Source organism: Anopheles moucheti, chromosome 3 (assembly GCF_943734755.1).
Source record: "Anopheles moucheti chromosome 3, idAnoMoucSN_F20_07, whole genome shotgun sequence".
NCBI lineage: Eukaryota > Metazoa > Arthropoda > Insecta > Diptera > Culicidae > Anopheles > Anopheles moucheti.
The window spans coordinates 88,695,059-88,717,849 of NC_069141.1; the positions used below are offsets into that span (position 1 = coordinate 88,695,059).

At 44.9% G+C, this 22,791-nt stretch overlaps 1 protein-coding gene across 1 annotated transcript in view; it reads right to left on the minus strand.

Annotated features, from left to right (window-relative positions):
- Positions 1-454: 454 nt before the first annotated feature.
- The window catches only part of LOC128303107 (U7 snRNA-associated Sm-like protein LSm11), a 51,077-nt gene continuing 28,740 nt past the window's right edge, over positions 455-22,791 (minus strand). The window contains exons 3-4 of the mRNA XM_053039962.1: positions 2,680-2,770; positions 455-489 (exon numbers count right to left, since the gene is read on the minus strand). Coding sequence (XP_052895922.1) covers positions 455-489; positions 2,680-2,770 — 126 coding nt within the window. The remainder of the gene's footprint in view (positions 490-2,679; positions 2,771-22,791) is intronic.

The following is a 22,791-nucleotide window of genomic DNA, read 5'->3' on the forward strand; positions in this document are numbered from 1 at the left end:
GATTAGCCCTTAATGTGCAGCGTTCCATCCCGATGGGGCGTGCAAGTACTTCCTCTATTTGCTGTGATCGTTCCAAACTAACCTAGACCGCTGATAAGGGATGCCTGATAGTGGGCGTTGAGATAGTGGCCGCTCACACGTCTAACGCTTAGCGTCCAGGTGGATTATCAACGTCAAAACAGAACAAAAGTGAAATGGAAGAGGGCCGCGTCGTGGAACGAAACCGAACATAACACAAGAAATTAAAGCTCCACCTTTCTACACCGGAACGCCGTAAAAGTTCGCCCGTCCCAGCCCAACTCGCAAGGGTGATTGAAACGCTGCATAACTTAAGGAAAGTGTGGAAAATAGTGCAAAAGTTTATTGCACCAGCCGCTGCATCGTAACTGCACTTGCACTCCGTGTGCGGAGGGTTGTTTTTTTTTCGATGTCAACGAACCTTTCCGGTGCGCTGCTAGAGTTTCGTCACGTTGTTCGATGGTGGTCGATCTAGCGAACCGGACGGGTTGGATTAGATCGGTTCGGCGAGGTGATTGGAGCTCTTTTTATTACTGAAATGAAAGTACATGGGTAGCAGCAATGTAATTGCAAATTATATGAAATCATTTGGAACTAATTGGAATCAATGATGGAAAGGTGGAAGATTCATTCATGGTATATAAACCTATGACATTTTACCGATGTTTATTTAAGGATTTTTAACATGTTTTCTCCATAATATATGACGAATTTTGTAGTTAAGAACCTGAATAGAGATTTAATGTTAACATGAACATTTAACAAAAAATAATTAATAATTATTTAAGAAAACCTTTTTTCATCGAAAGTTCTTCATTGGCTCATAATATAGTACGCAAAACCGGTTCCACCGACCTTATATCCTTGGGAACTTTTAATAAAATGCATCGAATACTAAATTCTTTAAATACCCGATGCCTGCCTTGTTTTTTTTTAATTCAAACACGGATTAAAGTAATGCTCGAATTAATTATTTACTTTGTTGCACCCCGAAACCACGCGATAAAAGCCGACCAACGTTTAATATTCGTAAGATTTATGCTCGCGTGCATGCTATGCTACGTCCACGGACCAGTTTGCCGTTCGCTTTCCTTTATCACGTGGGCGTCGTAGAAACCCACGGGTCGTATCATTGCATGCTATACGGCACGGATCGACCTAAGCGACCAAAGCGATCAGTTTGATTTTCACGATCGGGAAACTATTGTACGGGGTAATGCTCTCCTTTGAATCATGGACAACGGTGCCTAGTGCCTTTCTAATGTTTCCTCCAGATTGGAGTTTAGCCAGTTGCGGAGGGCTTGCATAGATAGTGTTTCTATTTTTAGCCAAGATCCTTAAACGTACAACGAAGCTGTCGGAAATGGTACAATGGCCAGGCATATTGGGGAAGGTTATGTGATTATCCTATTCCCAGCGAACGGTTATCAGTGTCATCGAACCGATGTTACTGTGGGAGCAAAGGAAGGGAACAACAATCACATCGTTTCCAGTATGACGTCGTGTTCGGAGCATACAAAATGCAAATTCCTTCCATTTTTCCTGTTGCCATTTTGTCTCATTCTTTCCTTTTCTCTCTCTCTCTCTTTCTCTCTCTTTCGAGCTCACTCTATTTCTATTTCTACACTTCCACTTTCATCCTCTCTACGGCCGAACCCAGCCTGGTTGGCCATTGGCCCCAAAACTACCCCTAATTCCCATCCCCTTCCTCGCATCGATTCTCTCACTCACCAACAAAATGTTCATTGGACGGGTTCGTCGTCTGCATCGCTATTTCCATCAGTTTAGGCCTTTGCAGAAGGTTGGCCCGAACGAGATTACACCGTCCATGGTTTATTGGCACGAGAGTGAAATAATTTCACTTTTCTCCAGCATGTTTTCTATGGCTTTCTCTCCCACCGGCACACGGTAGGCCCGTTGCACTCGTGCTTTTTGCTGTTGCTGCTTCGGTTTCCCTCCCGCCTTTCTCCTTCCCGCGTGCCCTAATGCTGCGGCACAGTGCAGTGGCCCCGTGCTGAGAAGTGCACCGGTTTTTTGGAGTGCAGTTCTTTGGCAATTTTTCTCCTTCCCGAACGCCTTCGCCTTTCACGCACCGCACCGCTTAGTGTGGCTTTGGTTAAACGGAACCAAGTTGCAGCCAACCAGGGGCAGTGCCTTCCTCAACCTGCTGCCACCCCTTATTGCATCGGAGGGCCCATTCTATTGCCGTCTTTACCGACAATTTGCTTAACCACGCCGAGATTCGTCCGGTGTCGGTGGCTTTGTCTATTGTGTGCAGTACACTTTTCGTAATATAATAGATCCCGTTGCACCTCGGCAAGCCCCTTGCGGAGCCGGTTAGGGCTGACGCTGTTCCCGGGTTTTGCGGTTGTAACAAACAGCGAGCGATCACTGTTGCTACTCGAGCGTACTGCGAGCTAAACCGTTTGCGGTGTGATGCTCATCGAAGGTAAGAGTGAAGACTTTCCGCATCGTGAAGATGCTAGTGCTGGACGGAAGCCGATGGAGCCGAGGGGATGCAATAGAGCAGAGTCCGTGCAGAAATTGAAGACCCGGGGATGGGGCGAACAACAACATCTCCGGAGTGAGTAACCGGAGGCCTGGCCGGGCAACCACATTTGAGGCGAGAAAGTTGTTTGGGGTTTAACGAGTTCAGGCAACATAAGCCCCGTGTGGGGCATTGAACTTGAAGCTTAAACTGTAACGGTTGCATCGGTTCGCTGCAGGTATTCAAATTTTGACACAGGAAGTGCTGAAGATAGATAATACAAATAGCAAGATATATAGTAATAAAACTACTTTAAACTGTTAGGGACTCTCAAAATGATCAATGATGTAGTATTTCAACGCTTGTTCATATCGTGGTAAATATAACATAGTGTTAGCATAAGATATTAATAATGGGAAGTCAGTGAATACGATTCCCATTCAAGAGGGTTCTTCTCTAATTAAAATATTATATTAGTTCATTGCTAATCTATAATAAACTATCTCATCGTTGAACTTCATCTTTCAAAATTCTTTCGAAAACTGATATTAAAATTATTATAAACACCACTGAACCATACACACTTTAGTGATGTTTGACATAAAATCACAACGAACATGATTGACATGTTTCCTGTACCACATCCCCTAATCTGTATGTTAAAAGCTTAAAAAACATCGCAACGTAAAGAAACAAAAACAATGAACTTGAAGCTTAACAGTGCCTGTACGGTCTTTCGTTCGCGGTCAGGGCAATTATGCAAGATCCCAACCATAATAACGCCTTGTGTGTACGGAGAATCCTTTAACGGTTCGCTAGCGATAGCCTTCAGAAAACAAGTGTGCGGGTGTCGGTTTTTAGCTTCAATGGCTACACACAACACCTGCACCGGCCGTGCCACTGTTACGGTGCTGTTACTGCGGATCGGTAGCGATTTATTTATTTCCGCTTTTTAATTGAAGGTTTTTTGTTTTGGTCTGGTGTTTTTGCTCTTTTTCTTGCATCTGTAGGTGTTTGTTTTACGAACAAAATATCTTGTTTGAACCAATTATTTTGCTGCGTACTTTTAGAGGATATTATTCGTTTGAGGTGTTTAAGGCGTTATTTTTGGAATTTATAAAGAAGTGTTAAGAAATTCGTTCTAATATGTACACATTACTTGTAATCGTGTTGCTCGATAAAAATTTAGTTTATTACAAGAACACATTAATTATTATTATTATGTATACAATTTTCTGACACTAACCCAGCACTGAACGAACTCAAAAGTAGGTCAAGCGTTTGCTGACTCGCTGCAACAGGCTGAAGATGATGCCGCTCATCCATAAAAAAATAGTTAGCCGGAAAGAAAGATGTTCTTCAAAACGGCTTAAGAAGAGAAGGCACATCGTAACTGACGCTTAGCCAATTGGCCATTTGCTTCGGGGAGTCGCTGGACTTCAAGTACGCTGTGCTGTAAGTGAGAGATCATTAGCACCCTTCGCCACACGCACACCCTTTTCACCCTTCGATATCCAGTTTTCCAACACTTCCAACCCACTGTAACTCTCGTTGACTCTCGGGTAAATGAAGAAATAGGAAAGTTCAATAACATTTCCCTTGCTCCGGTAGCGTCCCGGGACTACCGTTTCGTTGAACTTTTCCGGCCCCGAACGTTGTCGTTGCGATCGGGTTCGATGGCGGAAAAATCTCGCTCGCTCGCACACCGAGTAGAGAAATGAACCATTTTCCATCCGGCCCGCCCTCATGAACGGACGCTCAGTAAGGGAGGATTTTCCACCTCTCGCGTGGGTTACTCACTGCTGGTGCAAGGGAAAAATGGAGGGTGGGAAAACGTGCAAAAGGTTGAATTCATTTTGCACGTGAGAGAGTGTAAAATTGTGCTCGCGAATCGAAGTGGGCAGGGTTGATGATGGTTGACTAAAACAAGTTGATTTTATTAATGCACCGAGAGTTTTGTAAGAAAAAGTTGAATCAAAGTAGTTCTCGATCGTTTCAAGAAATAGTTGTGTAATCATTGTTCTCAAATATAATATAATAAACATAAAAATATTAACAAAAGTGCGTAATTCTGCTAACAAATACTTTTACTACTTTGACACATTGGATAGCGATTTAACTACTAGCGGAATAAATACGAAAAATTGAACGTCTTTATAAATAAAACCACTACCACCACTCAACCACTCACGGTGAGCAAGTTCTGTTCAAAAACCCTGCAAATCATCTCACGTTATGTTGCGAGCGAATGTGCGCGCGCGAGAGAGAGAGAATTCGTATCGGTAGTATTGCACTATGGGAGCATTGTGTGTACAAATCTTAAAGCGAATAAGATACTACTTAAGAAATCAGCCATTTTCATTCATTGAAATCATATAACAATACGCTCAGGTTGTGTTTTAAGTTTATATATGCGTAGTTGTGTCATCTCCTACAGTAAAAAAACAATAAAGACGTGAGACGTGTGGATGAATTGGGAACATATTTTTTAATAGACTCTTCTAGATTATGTTTTAAATTTGGGCAAAGTCACACAAGACAATCAGGTTACAAGTTAAATTATAAACATGCACTGAATTTCACACCAAGTATGAAGTTCCCTATAATTTCAAAACTTTTTTTACCCACACCATAGCCCATAGTGTAGTGGGGGTAAATGCCGACGCAAGTCACTCGGCCGTCCATCGACGCACCGATCCCAAGCACTTCTTTTGTGACTTTCCGTTCGCGTTGACGCGTATTTCCCGTAACCGCGTGCTCCGAAAGGCGGAAAAACGCGTGCTTTTCGGACGTTTTTGTTTGTGCTTTTTCCCGCGTGTACCGTGGCGCGTTGTGTGTTTTGTTTTTGTGCGTGCGCGTCCGCGTCCGCGTCGAATTTCCATTTCGATTTCGATTGCAATTTGAGTTTGCGTGTGATTGTGCATGCGTTTACCTGCTGTGCGCGCCTTTTGTTTCATCTCCCCAGTCCTGCAGGACGCTGTCAGTACCGGGAGTCGTTTGATGAGTTTTAACAGATTTGTCACTGTGTGTGTGTGTGGGTTGAGTAGCGTTTGAATCAAAGGGCGCAGTGCAATGATCACTAAACTTTTGGTGATACGCTCGTGCACGCGTTGAGTGGATCGTTCTGGGAGGATAAAATTTGATTTGTTGCTCCAACAAGCGCTAACAAGCAACGCAGGTAGTGAAAGTGTTTGGCTCATGCGTGCAGCTGGGGGAACACCCGGAGAGAGTGCGACAGTAAGCAGAGGAAGGGAGGGGGAAGGAGAAGTGTGTTGACGCTTTTGACCTGCTCAAAGATAATAAGCAGTGTAAGATACCGATAGCGAATAAAAGCAAAAGAATACTAATAATTACTGCACACGTGTAGGCTTTGTGCGCGCTGATCTAACTGCAACGCTGTGGTGCCTTACTGTGGATGAAGTTGACGTATTGCCTTCGTGTGCAACAGTGTTCTTAAAACCTTCACCGGTATATGCAAAAGTTGGAAGAATTAAAGCTAGTGAAATTGTGCAGTGACATAACAAAATTATTTCTTGTGCCTCATTGGAAGAGTCGAAAAGCAAGCTTTTCCAAACAGCAGAATCCGTGCAACGCGCCATTGGAGCATCCATTACAGTTCTTTTTGGCGGACGTCTGTGGTCGAGGCTGTTCGCCTTCTCGGCCCGGAGTTCACATCATCAGCAACGCATAAGAAAATAAGCACCGCAACATAATTGGTGGTGTTGATAATTGCCCTCGACATAAAATATTGCACCGTGCAACCTCGCGCGTAGTTTCGAAGGCAAAAGAAAAGCAAAATAGTTGTGAAAATCGAGAGTGTCGAGCAACGGAGCTAGAAAGAAAAGCAATAAACCAATCAAGAAAAGTGCGTGCATTGGCTGTTGGGGGTGAAGGTGTTTTTTTTTCGAGCAACAGAAAATGAAAATAATGATAATCGATGAATGAGTAATAATACGCTAAGATACAACGATAAGTTCGATAAGTTTCGCGCAACAACCGAAACCTAGTCTGTAGTGGTTTCAAATTTCAATGGCCCCCTGCTGAGTGAAGTACCGATTTACGGAGTGTCCTGAAGTGTGCGTGTGTTGTGCTTATTGAACGGCTCGAATATCGAAGGGAAAGAGTATCCGTGGGGGATCTCTCAACGGTCGGCTTAGTGTTGGATGCACTCGGGCCGTGGAGTGTGGTTTTACGGTGCGCTCAACAATTTCCGTGCGCGGGAAAACATCTTCCGGAAAAATAGCATTGATTGTGCCGTTAAGCGTGGCCAAAGTGTGGCGCAAGCGATAGGTTTGATTCAAGAAAGTCACTCTTGAGAGTAAAACGGTGTGTAACTGGTTAAAGGTGGAAAAGGAGTAGTGATAGAGCATCCGAAGGACGAGACTTCACAATACGAAGAAACAAACGAACCATTTAGGATTATACGCACTCCCTCGAAAGGATTATTCTCGTACTATTGGAGTTTGGATTATAATGCGGAAGCAGAGACATCCACATCAGTCGTCGATTGAATGCAAGGTAAGAGATACAACATGGACGCAAAACCTTTGAATTATAGATAGAATAAAGAATATCGAATTCTTGGTCATTATTTCGAGTTTTATATCTACCATCAAACCTACAAAGGTCACCAACAACTCAGTGGAATAATTTTAAATTGTTTAAAATCCTTTCGACCAACGAACGTCAACAAAGGATACTCAAACGCATCACTCACGTGAAACAGATGCAAATGTATTCAGCGCTAATCATGCGTGAGGCTTCTTCACAGATTCACCGTTTCGTTCCGTGTATGTTTGTGAAACCCTTAACAACAACATTCACTATTTAATTCCACCCCGAGCTGTTAACGAATATCTCAAGGCTCTTTTCCGCTGTGATCCTTTCACGGATGCATAAATCTGATAAAAAGCTAGCTTAAACGCAACCGTAAATTGATAAGAGAAATGAATATGGATGTACAGTGCACACCCATAAATGGCCACGCATAACTTGAAGGACATTTGTCGGCACACATCACTGAGGTTTTGGAACCATACTAATTATTTAATTGGGCAAACAATTTCTGCAAATATCCGCTCCGTGCAAGAAATGGCATAAAGTTTGTACTGAGGGAACCAAAAGAATGCTTAAGCAAGGTTACGGAAGTGGTGGACCGCCTTTAGATGATAGCGGATATCCTGCGGATACTGATACTGAGGAAACCTTTCGGCATGGTTGGACTTTGGCATTTATAGGTGTTTCATTTTATTCAATTTTAATTATCACCCGAAGGTAGTTGGCCATGAAATATTTTTATTATTCGAATATAAATGACCGGTTGTCACTTTTTTGTATATGTGGCCGTGCCCTTTTCAGAGTGGTGCTAAAATCGTTTTTGTATTAATAAAATTTGCTTCACTCCGTTTACTAAAAGTTGGGCGAGAAATTCAATAAAACAACTCATTTACTTAACGAAACTTCAACGTTCGTTTGGTAAAGTTTTTTTTTGTTCTCTCACACTGGCGATTTTCACACCAAACGGGCGCGGGATTGTGCGAGTCGGCTTTGTTGACCACGAGCTTGGACGCTTCACGGTCGAAGGTCAGGGTGTTCCATACACGTTTAGCCTTCTCCACGATTTAGCGCTTAGTGTCTAGCACCGCTGCCGATACGCTGATCAAATCAAGCTGGATAATGCTTAATTTGTGCAGGGGAAGTAGTTTGGAAAGGAATACGATTGTAACTCGTTTAACGGATAAAGTGGGCCATAAGTTGGTCAATAGGTTTTAAATAAATGTTAAACATTTAATTAATTTGAAATAATTGTCTTCTCAAATAGAAAGATAAATATCTGTCGGCAAGGATTGCTGTAAATGTTACCGTCACACCAATAAATGGTTTATTTATGAGAAAACAATCAACCATTAGTGGACGGTTTTCGCACCCGATAAGCGAATCCTATCACGGTGGCACAATCTGTTTTTGGACAATTAGCTAAATCGTATCCTTCGTGCCAAAATCACCTTCATCGCCCAATGTCACCGGCATTAGCGAAAGGGGTGGTACTAAACAGGTGAGCAGACGGTAGGAAGATGTGTATCAATAAATGTGTTTAGCGTTTGACAGCTGATTGACAGTCCGACCCACCTTTTACTCGATCTCCACCCCTTCCTAGTCCCGCTTCCGACGTAGGGTGGGTATTCGTAAATCTCGTCATGCTACTCGATCGTCTAGCTTCGTGATCGTGACCTCGAGGCACTTTTGTAAACGTTCCGTTGAGTGTTTTGCGAATGAAGGATTGGTTTGGAACTCCCCACCAACCCAAAAACAAGAGCCACCCGAAAAAAAAATTGAATCGAAAAATCCTCCACCGAGGGGCACGGCCTTGAGAGTTTGCAAGATCGTCACGGCTTCGTATCGCGCTGTGTTTTGCCATCTATGTCGATCGTACCGTTGAACACACGCACACCATCAGCTCGGGGCGCGCAGTTTGCCGATGCGAAATAAAATCGACCAACTGTGATGAATTTTCCGACCGGCGGATTTCCTTTTCCTGCCATGGTTTTTGGAATCTCAGCCCCACTGGTGGTTTTAGTTCTCTGTGCTGCGACATTGAAAATCTGCATTTTTATGTTTAATGCTTCCCGCCCGTTGATCGTGACCTTGCGGAAGGAGGAGGGAAGGAGCGGAGGTAGAACGGAGGGGGTGAGATCAAATATGGTAAAATGCGTATTTTTGCCATGAAACAAAACTAAAACGGTCAAAATAAGCGTCCAATTGAATATTTCCATATTAAATTGTTCATGGATGAGTGTGAATCGTCCAAATCCGCTGGAGGAAGGATTTTTGGGAGCTTGTATTGTTTTGCTGAATTGATGCGTGAGAATGTTTGCAGTTTCCTTTGGTTAAAGTGTGAAAAAGAGAATGAAAAAAAAATCAGTACTTACTTCAGGGATTTACTTCGCCCAGCAGCTAAGAATAAAAATGGTGAACAGTGCTAATAAGCATCAATTTTTTATTTTCCTTGTGTGGAATTTTCACGACAAACCACCCCAAAACACCAACTTTTCACAGTCCAATGTGAAGAAGTTCGAGGTCAGTACTGCATCCTTCTATCCATCGCTACCTATTCGATCGTAGCAATGAGTTAATTACATCACTGGATGAATCAAATCGGTGCCGAAAAGAATGTGTATCTGGCAGAGTGTTGGTTACGGGGGTTCCAAAATACAGTGTTTGTGTTAACGTATTTCTACGCCGCGCCTAACGTCAACAGTGGTAAGTTTGCACAAGTGCAGCAGACACGTCGGCTAGTGCAGCTGTACGTTAACCAATAACACCAAAGAAGAAAAATAATACAAATTTTGGATCGTGTCTAGCGTGTGGGAAATATCGCGATTCAACCTTTACAATGTCACGGTGATGTTATATAATCTGTGTTATCAAATAGCCGAAAACTGTATCTAGAGCGGCAAAACTGTGTTACTACCGACAGGAAACAGAAGGTGTTTGAGTCAACATGAAACTACGTAATACGTCTCAGAACACATTTACAATCGCTCCTCGTACGCAAATAGATCCACGTGTGGAGTTGCAAACTATGCAGAAGTCACTAAGAGATGCTGATTGGGAATAAATTAGGAAATGTTACGTGTTACGTTGCTTTCTGTCGTACGCTTCAAATTTTTTTGCTAATGAGCAATAAAATTCCGTTAGAATGCAATATTTGCAACACTACCAGCTCCTATGCGTAACAGCAGTTATATATATATTTTTTTTAACCTACTAATTACCTCGTAAATCACACACGAGCCACTTGCTAAACCCGCTCATTGGCACGATCTCCAATTCCCGGAAGCGATCGTTTCCAATCCTTCCCGTTTCTCGGTTGGGAACAAGTAGCTTGGGACGTATGGTGATGCTGTTTGAGAAGGGCCGAAGTTACCTCTGAAAACAGGGGAACAAACCTCAATCTTTCCTGTCCCGTCAACCTCGTCGATAGCTAAAGATTAGTAAACGTGCTGGAGAAAATTTGCAAATACAAAAAGGCATAAGAAAATAAAACGCGCCTAAACCGTACTCGCATTCGCAACGATGCGCACGTTAAGGAGGCGAAGCAGTGCAGCAGAGCTTTGTTTAACGAAACCAGTAAGGCGGTATGGAATTACGAGAAGGTGCAGCAGAGAACGGAGAAAATAAGGGAGGTGAACCCGTATTACGTTGGCAAAATGTTAAATTTCGTTCCCGGCCCAGTGCGGCACGCGGCTTCTGTTTATATGTAAAAAGCACGTCGCCGTCAATGTTACACGAGCGACCAAGTAAAAGTCGTCCATCCCCGTCAGCGGCTTTGCCGCATTCGCATTCGACCTTCTTGACGGCGCGTGTATGTGCTGCCTTTTAGCTGTTGGTGTATGAAATGCGTTTTTCCTAACACCCAAGTTCGATGTAATGAAGAAAAAATTGTTTTTTTTTAAGATGCCGAGTAAGTTCCAATTTTAATCGAGAAATGGATATAGAGGATGCCTCTTTAATGCTCTTATTAAGTCGATACACAATCGATCCCATCTGTTATCTCAGCTCTCATTCAACATTCTGATAACTAGACTCCCGAATCTCTCAAATAAGGACACGCTATTTTATCTTTAATTTCGTTCTGTTTTATTAGAAGCAACTCATCGGTCAAGAAGTTCACCAATGTAATAGCCTGATATTATTTCACTATGAATTAGACAATTCAGTAGTGATGTAATAATATTCAGCGTCTCAAGAACATCCATTCACTGCTGCACGTGGGGTGCAAGGTTCGTGTCTCAGGAGTGCATCGTTCGGCAAGTTCGACGAGGGCGTCAAGCGCAAACTTCTCCCCCTTTTGCCGCAATGTCATCCGGTTCGTGAGTGACCGCGGAAGGCTAGGTGGAAGGTTATTATGTATTATGAGTCCAGGAGAATATGTTATTGCTTTCATAATTGTGTGGTTTGTTCTTTTCGAGTCGATCCTCCAGAGCACAATGCGTGATTGTTTACCAAAGATTAAACCGCTGTGTTCATTCCGCTTGACAACAATAAATACTGTAGGCCGTCAAAAAGTGTTCGTATTAAAGTTTGGTTATTTATGTAACACTTTTAATGGCAGCTATCAAAACAGATTGCATCCATAAACATGGCATCGCACGTTACGCGATGCTTATCGGCTGTATCAATCGCTACAATTGTTTGTTATATTTTTGTAATTTTTTTACCGCATCTGCTTGCAGCTTTGCTGCTTCCCACCAGCGAGCTCCAGCTCAGAATACTTGCATACGCCATTACCCTAACGAGCTTGAGTCATATGCGGTACGATTCTAAGACCTTCCGCGTATGCCATATGCAGTACGGCTCAATGCAATCGGCTGGGCTTCAGAATGCATACGGCCACGCAGCGTTAGTCGGATTAGCATAATCGATAGACACTGCGGCCGCTATCAGGCGGTGGCGAGGAGCGTCATGAAGGGTGCCGGCGCACTCTGTGGTGTAGGTGTCGGAAGTGTGGGGGTCTCGGCGCGCAAACAGATCTCATCGCGTCCGTGTTGGGGTAGGTTGTGAACCCCACGAGATGCAGCGACCTCCGGAGCCGCGAAGCTTAGGCTTTTAGAAGGTTTAGGTTGCCACGCGGTGTTGGAACGGTTCCGCGCTGGGAAATTATAGACGAGCGCAAGGCGATTAAACAACGTACCGAGCGTGCTGGATGGAAGGGAAGCGACGGGATATCGCACTCGATCGCAAGACACGGGGGTCGGTGTTCTAGCCAGTGTCGCCAGAGCTGTCACATTAATTAAGCTATTAATTGATTGCAAGGAGACTATTCTGGTGTGTTAAGCGCAGCCACACGGAGAAGGAAGAGCGGGAAATCTAAATTACTTCCACCTCAGAGCTAATTTGCATAAGTGTGATCCTAATCTTGATTTTATCTCTCGTGCAGTACTGCACCATATCGACCGACGGTGCAGGTGTAAAGCATTCGAAAGACGTGGAATAAATTACTCGACCCGCACAAAGTAGACAAGAGCGGTAAGATGTGCGCTTTATTTGATACTTTGACTGGATCTAGAGTGCGCAGGGTAAGGTATTGCGAGCACGTTTTACGAAGCCGATAGATCTTAGAATCTGAGGAATGCTCACAGTAACGGATACGGTGCATCTCGCCTAAATATATACTTCCCGGACTGTTTAGTTCCACTCGAGCTGCTCGACATCTTGTTGGACGCGGTCCAAGCAGTATTTTATCGAATTTCATTCTTCTCTGTAACTGTAACGAACGATTCGATCCAGCACGAGCCGGGACCGCAGATGCGCACATTTGTGTCGATTAGTGCAGAAGGCCAACTCATCCGTCTCTTTGTTTCCTTCCTGATGTCGGGTCCTGCGCTCGCATTAAGCACGAAACAAATCGTGCCCGACCTTCAAATCGATAGACTATTGCAAACTATTGCCCACTATTGCTACTGGCATTGTTGGGGCGCTTCGCTAGTGACAAGTGTGCGCGGGTGAAATGTGTGCGCACTGGCCTTGAGACTTACGCCCTCTTTCTTTGGCGTCGCGAAAACTTACACCCCACCCGGGGTGCGGTTTGTTTTGGTGTGAGTTTCATTGCGCGCAAGTTGTAAGCTGCCGAATGTTACATCTGCCGGGGTAGATCGATGGGGATGAGTGTAAGATATTAGGCGTGAACTTAGACGAGATATTACACATTCCCGCACGGTTCGTTCGACTTCTAATGTGCGAAACAGGGAGGTAGGCCTTACCCGTTCGGTGACGGACTGTGAGGGCGTACTTGTTGCGGATTGGCGCAATTTGTTGGGTCGTAAAACGCACATCTCCCCCTCCGACGGTACGGAACGCTCCCGCGGGCCGAGTAAAGACATAAAACTAGCCTTGTGGTACGCGTGCATGCATATGGTTGCAGCTCGCGAAATGCATCACCGACGGACGATCTCGGATCGCAAAACTCGGAACAAAACAAACGCCCAGTTGGAGAAGATAAACGAATAAATAACGATATCTTTTGCCTGGTCGCTTGTTGTTTGTTAGCACAAAGAACGAACTTGATGGTTGATGACGGCTCTGCGTTAGGTTGTGGGGGTCTGGTGGTGGAAGTCACAATAAATAGCGTACGGATGTATTGCGCTCCTGGTGCACGCATACCTGCATCAAGTCTGCGTCTGTAAATAATCTGTCTAGCGTCTGATGCGTCCACGATAATCACGGTGCAGAAGGATGCATTAAGATGGAGGACACGCGCGCCATGGCACACTGGAAAATATTGGGAATGACGAATGCAGGTCTGTCCTCCAACTTCGATGAGAATTTAAGTTCCAAAGCATGCGGGACAATGGTGCTGAGCACAAGCATCAGTTTACTCCGTATCGATAATTTGTAAATAAGGCGCTCCAGTAGTGTCTAGCACTAATTGTTTCAAACTCAAATCCATTTATCCTAATTGATGGCTGTGTGCCACCGTGCCGTTCCTACATACAATATGCTAACCTTAGGCCCAGCCTTCCTTCATGCTCACCCCGGTCTCAGCACGCAGCGCAGTGCGACCAATTAACCGTGAAGTACGAGTACGTGTTCTGCTGCGTGCATCGATCGCCCCCACTGTTGTTGCACCATTTTGCGTTCTGCGATCGGGTTAATCATACTTTTATCACCCCAGCGAACTTCCGGGGGGCTCCCGTGACCCTGTGCTAGCATGCGCAGTGGAGCCCTTCGGGGTGCAAACCCCGCACGATCGGATGGGATGTAAAGCTGTCGGAAAGCGGAAGCATCGTGCCGTTAGACGAGTGATAACCTCGGTGCGTGTTGTACTGGATGCTACTGGTTGGCACGCTGGGTTTTGCTACCGTTTGCGTGTCCAGAGCTCACTACGATCAAATCAGGAGATACTGGCTGTGTAAAGTATCTTTGTGCTCTAGTTCTGATTTGTGGGCGATAAAGATGATCTCCTTAGCTTTTTGTTAGCTATTCGTATGATCACGCCACACAAATCTATTAGTTACTGTATTGGAGTAGGAATATTGAAAGAAGTTGCAAAAATCCTAATATAACAAAAACTCATCATAAATCCGTTAGAAAATAATGTCCGACCACCTACAAGTGGATGGTAGCTGGTACTGTAAACAGTATAGATTCTCATAATAAAACGCACTGCAGTGCTTCGAACCGGTACGCTTCTGTGTGCTCTCATCTAATCTTATCGGATAGTTGCCAAGGTGAAGCCGGACCGTTCCATCGCCGAGTGTGCGAGCTCCACTATTGGAAATTGATCGCCTCGCGCACTCGCGCTAAGTGGAGGACGACCTTCGGCTGCCTTGTGGAGCTGCGCACCTAAACGGAGGCTACAACAGCGTACCGCCGTTTATTGATAAGCATATGACCGTGAATGCTGGTGCGTCGCAGGTCTTTCGGCGTGCTAATCAGTGCGTTCGAAGCAGCAACAGGACAAAACGACGGCACGATAGTTTCGTAATTGGATTAGACGGTTTTCGAAATTGAACTGGATGTTTAGAATTCCTTCCGAGATTCTGTGCTGATGGTGAGTGAGTGAAATATTGTAAACGACTCCAAAATGTTACGAGGGATGGTGAAATTCTTGCCATTCTTGAGGTTTTCAAACTAAAATAAAATACTTCAAGTCAAGCCTGCTGTCCGATGTTTGGTACTGATCCAATATTGAAGTACCTCTTCGGTGAATATAAAACTTGCACTAGATTAGTAGACCTCATTTCTTACTAATCAGCAAACTAGAACACCCTTCGTTACAAAACCAACGGCAAGCTTTGACACGACTGATCGACTAAGAATTAACTGAATCGCTCGGACACCACTGGCGCGCTTTTAGAACCATAACAAAACAATCGCGCAACAGCAACAAATCCGCACGGTTTTAAGTAGCACAAATCGAACCGCATTCGGTGAAGGCGATGTAAAAACAATTTGCAGAACTCAGCACAAATTCTTCGATCGGTTGGAGGTAGCGAGCCGAGTTTGACCGACATGTACCGCCATTGGCAAATATATATATTGGTGACAATTGCCACCATTTCTGCGCGCTGTCAGCATGGTTTTCGCGAAAATCTGGGCTACCTGAATAGGGGTTCCCTGGGTTTGAGGGTTGTTCCAGTAGCATAATTAGCGAAGTAAAAACAATCCACCACCAGTGCAATTTACTCAATCACCATGGTTTGGTGTTGGATTGTGGTTGCTCAAAGCAGGCAGACGCAACTCTGCGAATGCTGTTTGAGAAAAATATATTCGCACCTCACTAAGGATAGTCGTCTTTTTACTTGAGTGTTTACGTCACACGAAAGGATTAACTACAGAGAAAAATAAAAGCATAGCGCAAGAAATGGGACTGCAGTTGAGGTAAACAGTCCCACTAAATCCTCCCCATATCTAGCAAATGGCCACGGTGTACAAATGATCTTATTGTGGCGCGTACGCGTTCTACCCCCAGCTGACCGCATTTGGCCTTACGGTTTGACCGGCTTCTACTTGACGATGATTGATCTTCTCTTTGTTTGACAGTCGCGTAGATCGCGTGCGCAACCACTACAACCGCTTCTCAGAACGAACGAACCGTCGTCCTTTTGGACGATCCCTTTTGGCGGTGGCCAGGTTTCGCTCGGTTGACTTAATTTACTGCACTCGACAGAACGCCCGACCGCCGGGCCGTAGGGTTTCCGTTGGAAAGTGATGAAGAATGGTTTCACGTTGGTTTTGGTTTGTGACCCATTTTTGCTGAACCAGTGGGTTAATTGGTTTTCAACTCATTTCGGCAACGATTGCGTACCGCCATTGAATTTTTCGGTAAAAAGGAGATGATCGTGAAGAACGTTGAGTGATCTAGATTTGTCAATGGTCCATACACCAATTCGTCAACGATTAGTCAGCCAAACGGTGTAAGGATATGCCAACTAATGACCGAACCTTACAAAAAGATAGTTAAATTCCGCTTTATATCTTATATTTGAAAGGGTCAAATTTGACTTGATATTGGAATCGTGCTAATACACAGCAGCAGCAGTAGTCCTTCTCGGCATCTTGTCGACTAAAGCTATGGCTTCTTCTACTCTAAAGTGTTATCTCATGCTTAGCAGAACAATTCAGCCGTTAAGTGTGATCTTGTGGTAGATACATTAGCATTGGCGAAGCAAAAGGAAAGAACCGCACGAGCTAGACGTTAGCCCCCACTTCTTGAACGCTAGGCTAATTACACCGTACTGCAGCCACGCATTTGTGATAATTGGCGGTTTTGCTGGGTGATATGTTTAAAAATAACATCAAACCAGATGATCGCTATCTTCGTTTTTGCACCGAGGGCGTACAGTGCGAAACAGATGTTACAGATGGCCTTGATGAGAAAAGGTTTCCGCCACTGATTTGTTTGAACGGGTGTATGTAGCGAGAAATCAAAATATTATTATTTAATTACCGTCTCAACCGTTCGGTACACCGCTGTTATGCGTTTAATGAACGGAAGGAACGCGTATTGGTAGTTTATGATGCAGCACACAGTAAGGAAACGCTCAAACATTTGTCATTTTGTATAGGAGGCTTAAGTAATCGAGGGGATACACAACATGTCTGTCTACATTGTTCGGTAGAGTCTTCCGTTTCTCCGTCAAGCTTCTCAATCTGCCATTTTGTCTACTGACTACTCCGTTTTTTTTAATTTTGTCATGAGACCTAGGTTCTTATACATCGACGAGATGCGGAAGAGTGGAGTGATCGAGCGAGAGACAAAGACATAGAGAGACTCCAAAAAACTTTCGACTGAACTTGACCTAAAAACCCAAACGGCATTGTGTGTGTGAGTTAGTGTGTCACCAAGTACGCCAAAATTCCCACTACACGCCATCATCACGGTTGGACGATTAGCAATTGACAGTTGTTGACAGCAACGGAAGGAGCGCGGTGGGAGATTAGGGGGGCGTAGGATAGTTTTCTTCTGTTGCCCCGCCGGTTAAATGGTTCAATTGTTTCCATTTCATTTTGTCCCCATGCCAAAAAAGCAGCAATACCGAGCCGGGCATGGATGCGTTCCGCCGGTTCGTGCATTCGCCGGTTTCTCTGCTGGCATTCGTCACAGCCAGGGCCGTTCCGCTACTGTCACGTGAGTTTGGCGTTTCCTTGATCGTCTGGCGGAGGTGTAGACTCCCAGCCCCCGGGGAGAAGTGTCGCTGAGTGCGCGGCGAGGAACGCTTCCCAAGGATCTCGCACCGTGCACTAATAGGTGAAATAGGCTTAGACATAGAAGACCATGAAAAAAGCTCGTTCGTTAACTTCAAGTTCACGTTGCGAATCTGAGTCATAAAGACAACGCTGTCAAAACTACCTCCACCTGTCTGGTCGGGCTGTTGTATCCGCAGGTGTGTACCAATAAAGCTGTGCAAGTTACGTTTCAAGTAGAAACATGTTTGAACTAACCCAAGTTGGGCCGTTTGAGCCCCTCGGGGCTCTAGCGACTTGCTAGACTTGCCTAATTGTGAAAGTCGAAGAGAACTCTGAACCCACAAACAGCTGACCAACAGCTGAAGAAGAGAAAGCCGTTCCGCAAGAAGACGAAGAAAAGATTGGGAAGCTGTCCGAAACTGATAGCCAAACGCGAATTCAACCTTGACCCAATTGCATACGCGTGAGAGAGATAGACAGAGAGCAAGACGGAGAAGAAACACGCAAATTGCAAATGAAGGAGTAAATTTGACAAAATTGTTGAGAGTCCCTTGTGCAAATAAGTCCAATGTGTTCGGTGTCTATCGGTGATGATGGATTGTTCAAGTTTGTTTTGGACCGGTGTTGCGTTCCTAGGGGCGGTGGATCATAGATATATTGGTTATATTTGCAACACCATGTCCATCAGTAGGCAAATGTTTTGCAATTGTACAGGAGGTCATACATAGACATCGAGAGTCATGAGGAGGAGCTCCATAATATTGAGGAACTTAGGACAAGACTGTCTTTGTATGATATGGAGCATTGAGAATCGTCTCTCAACCAAAGTCAACTTGTTTTTGTTCGAGATTAAAACTGGAATTAAATAAGATAGGTATACCACTCGATCTTGACATCCGGCGATCGCGCTTCCTCAGTTTCTTGAGTTGGGATGTATACGATAATTATAGTTCTTCTGCTATAGTTGAAGATCGAAAGCTTAGTACAGGGATAATAATTCTTGTGTTTTTGGGTGCTACTCTATTCTCAGCTCTTATCTCCTGCGGATATTAATGAGTTGAACATATTACTGGAACGACCCGCGAATAGTGTTCAGTATTGGCTAGACATTAACCCATGTTTTGCACGCTTTACACTCGTCGCACGAACAACGAGTGTACCAACTGAAAACGAACAGACCAAGCCGATTAAATTTAGAACACCCGTCCGGCGTACCAAAGGGGTTCTACAATCTGCGAGCCTCACCCGGGGCCCCAGGGTGTGCGACGGTGGGGAAAGTTTATTTTTGTGATTCGCAACTAATTTGCTCAGCAGATGAGCCATATGGTAGACCGGCAGTGGCGGGACAGGGGGTGTGCAGCTCGCGAAGGGACGATTAAGGATGGTATTTATTTCCCTTTCGGCTGCCGTGGCGACTTTTGTTGCAAATAAATATATCGAGGTCACACCGCACATCCTATCCGGGAGGTACGCGCCGCAAGTCGTGTGTTCTAGTACATAATCTAGTACTAGTAATAACCGTACATTACGTTACATGAGCTGCGCCATCGTTTGCAAAAGGCAATCCGAGATGGTATCAGGCGCGAAACCGACAGACAAGCGTGCGCTTGATGGAAATGGTCTGAAAAACACTTTTCCTTGTGACGCGTAAGTTGTGACCTATGACCATGTTTGTTGCGCTAGTTGTGCGATTTATATGCGTGCCAATATGGGAGAAAGGAAGATGTTTCCTAATTCTTGAATGTAATAAAATGGAGCGAAATTAAACAGACATTAACAAACGTTGCATGTGAGAGTGGAGTCTGGTTTGGCGGCTAGTAACGGAAAGATGATTATCTACTTTGTCTAGTTTGACGTGGATGGCGGTCGGTTTGGAGCGATAAAGCAGTGCGAGGACTAGAGGAGCGGGGAGGTTTTTATTTTTAGCGAAACTCAAAAATGGGTCAGTGTATTTTTAGCTCATGATACAGTACGATCATACGGTTTGGAATGGGCCGTGAAAGATGCTTCAGTGAGCAATAGCAACAGCTTCTCAAAGAGATATGTTCCAGTTCTTCGTTTGGTGTTATCACGGGAAGCTTTCAACGTGTTCGTTGAGGATTTTGGCACAAAAAAGTAATCCATTGGTATTCTCTCTTTCTCTTGCAGGTACGCATATCGCGGGAACTACTGGAGGACTTCGGCGACTTATTATAATATCATCCATTATCACTGGTTCATTAGCACATCTTTACGTGACTCTTCTCCGTGGTAGGAAATTTATGTAACTTATGATTAATGGTTCACCACCATTATCGGGTAACACAACGTGTCTGCTGATGTGTGCTGGGGCTTCTTTCTTCTGCTGTGGCACGTACCAGTTCCACCACTTACAATAGCCAGCCCGAATACGCTCATTCAACCGCAAATTATGCAATCGACGTAAGCCGAAGACGATGTCTTTGCGAAGTGTCCACTGGTCACCTGGTTAGACCTTGAGCGTTTCGCCCGTCAACTTGCGCAAGGCAACTTGAACTTGACTAATCGTTTCGTGTGTCTATGTGGCCATCCGATAGCCCTAAGGGGCTGTTTTTTTTAATTTTCGGTCGACATCTTCCCTCCGACTATGCTACACAGACCGGTAGTATGGACAGGGGACCAGTATCTGTCGATGCGGAGTCGATTTATTTCTGCAAAACCGCTCGTGCAGTACATAAAGGACACGTATCGCATTAGTCGGTGAAGTTACCCGGAGGCGATAGTGCCTCCAAATAAGGAGTCAATCCCAGCCTATACCCGGTTCGTGCGAAGGTGCGGTGCGTATCGACATGTTCACCCTGAGGTACGGATACGCGTGTTCGGGGTCCGGGGTCCGATACGATCGTTGCAAAGTCGCTCGAGCTTGATGGTCACCCGTGTGGAGCGTAGAGGAGATGGCCGTCTTGTGATCCTTGCACTTGAGCGTGCTGGAGGCTTTATCTGAATTGTCATTATCACAATCGGACTGATGGGCCACAGTTAAATTAATGAGGTGAAGGGATTGTACCACACACGGAGATACTAAAGCTGGAGCTGACATTTCACTTATGTCATGATACAGGGGCTATCCAACGGAAAGTCACATAATTTCAACGATCTCGTAACACAGTCAGACATTGAAAAGGGTCCCACTCTGAATCGACTCGCGAATGGTCACGATGAGTCCCTTTCCATAACCACTCCATCGCGTTCTTGTACATGTCTGATTACGTATCGGTATGTCTACGTCCTCTCCCCCTATCAGCTATGCGTACGATCTTCCATATCTCACCTGGTCTGGCTATCCATTCATACCTCCGATCGGGAACTTCGATCTCGCTCAGCTACAAATCGACTTCACATATCGACGATCACATAAACTCACACACCTTTTACAAAGGTGCAAGCGAAACAGCAAGCAAGCGGCCGCGAAAAATTCACCCCTCTGTGTATCGGCGTGTCTTGCGCATCGCTGCGTCAACCTTTACCAATGCAACTGTCCCTCCCACCCTTCAACCCTGCTTGCAATACCAACGCACCGACGTTCGACCTAAACTCTCCACCCCTCCCTAACTCGCTTCAACACTGCCGGAAGATGAACGGTGGTCGAAGCGAGAGAACGAGAGTGTACGAGAGAGCGCGATCGGTCGAACTCGGCGGTGTTGGTATGAATTTTATTTTTCAATGTAAGGTAACCCTGGCCTGCTATTGAAATTTAAAAGTGTGTTAAGTTTAAATTTTCCACCCCACACGCATCTACCGCTGGTGGAGGTTTCCATCCCACCTCCATCATCATCATCATCATCATTCGCATGATCATGATCACCATCAGCACTACCATCATGGCACAATTTGGCGGTCTTCCTCGAGCTGGGAGATGTGTGTTGTCTGTTGGAAACGCGCGTGGCGAGATTGCGTTTCATTGTGGCGCTCACCACCACACCGAGCGCGGTCGCAGCGAAATGCGCGATACGAAGGCGTTTTTTCGTTGGCGGCTTTTGGCGCCGATGCCCTTCGTTTTTGGCTCTGGCCTGCACGTCGCGATACCACCGTGCGGGTACCAGGGGGTTGTTTTAAGGGGGGTATTTTATGTACCGTCAGAGCTAGTCTTTGCAATGCGAAACGCGATATGTTGTCTGGGGAGAAGGTGGATGGAAGGCGAATACGTCATCGTTTGATCGATGCGAGAGTATGATCGCTGTTGGGAGACCACCAAACCTAACGCTTTATTTTAATGTTGCGGTGTTTTAATTACAGCAAACATGGAAAGGGAATTCGATTCTTCTCGTGTTCGGGGGATGTTTGATTGGCTGTACGGTGTTCCGCGATGTCAATGATATGGCCCCTTCCTTTGCCGAGTAGTGCGAACATTAACAGGTGTGCGTTGGCAAGCATAGCATTCCATTGTTTGAGCATTGATGATCGGCTTTGATGCTTATGCTGCATGCTTCACAACGCACATGTTACGGCTACGCACCTCAAGGCAATCGTTGGACCTTCGCACTGGTTTGGCCTGGACGGCGAAGGTAAGAACGTTGCATTGCTGGAGCATCGTGACCTTGACGGCGAGACTTTGTGAAGGTTTTGATGATCAGTAGGTAACTCGTCCGTATCCCTTGACCGATTGGTTTAGATGCGTAGCGTTGTTAATCACCTTGAGCTTGGTTCGATCGCTACTTCCTACTACTGCAACTTCCTTACGAAGGTATACAAACGATGGAAGCACTCAAAAGCATATTAGGCATCGAATTTGAAGCAAAATAGGTTCCACGCTCATCTGTATGTCTGTAAATGTCTGAGTACGAGTGGATGTCTTTAAAACTGGGGTTTTCGACGAATAGGTAAAGCATCATTACTACTAGAACGATCTCCAAAATTTATTAACAATAATTGTGTTTATAGTAATAACTTAAAATTTTTGATTTTATGCAGGTCTGAAGTAAAGAACTCCGTCTGGATCCCACATATTATCAATGAAACTTTAAAATATCTGTGGAAATATATTTTTTGTAACAACATGCGAAGTGATAAAAGCTCTGAGTCCTCTTATCGAGCATTGAACCTGTTTTGCTTGATTTCACCACACTTTCGGCCAG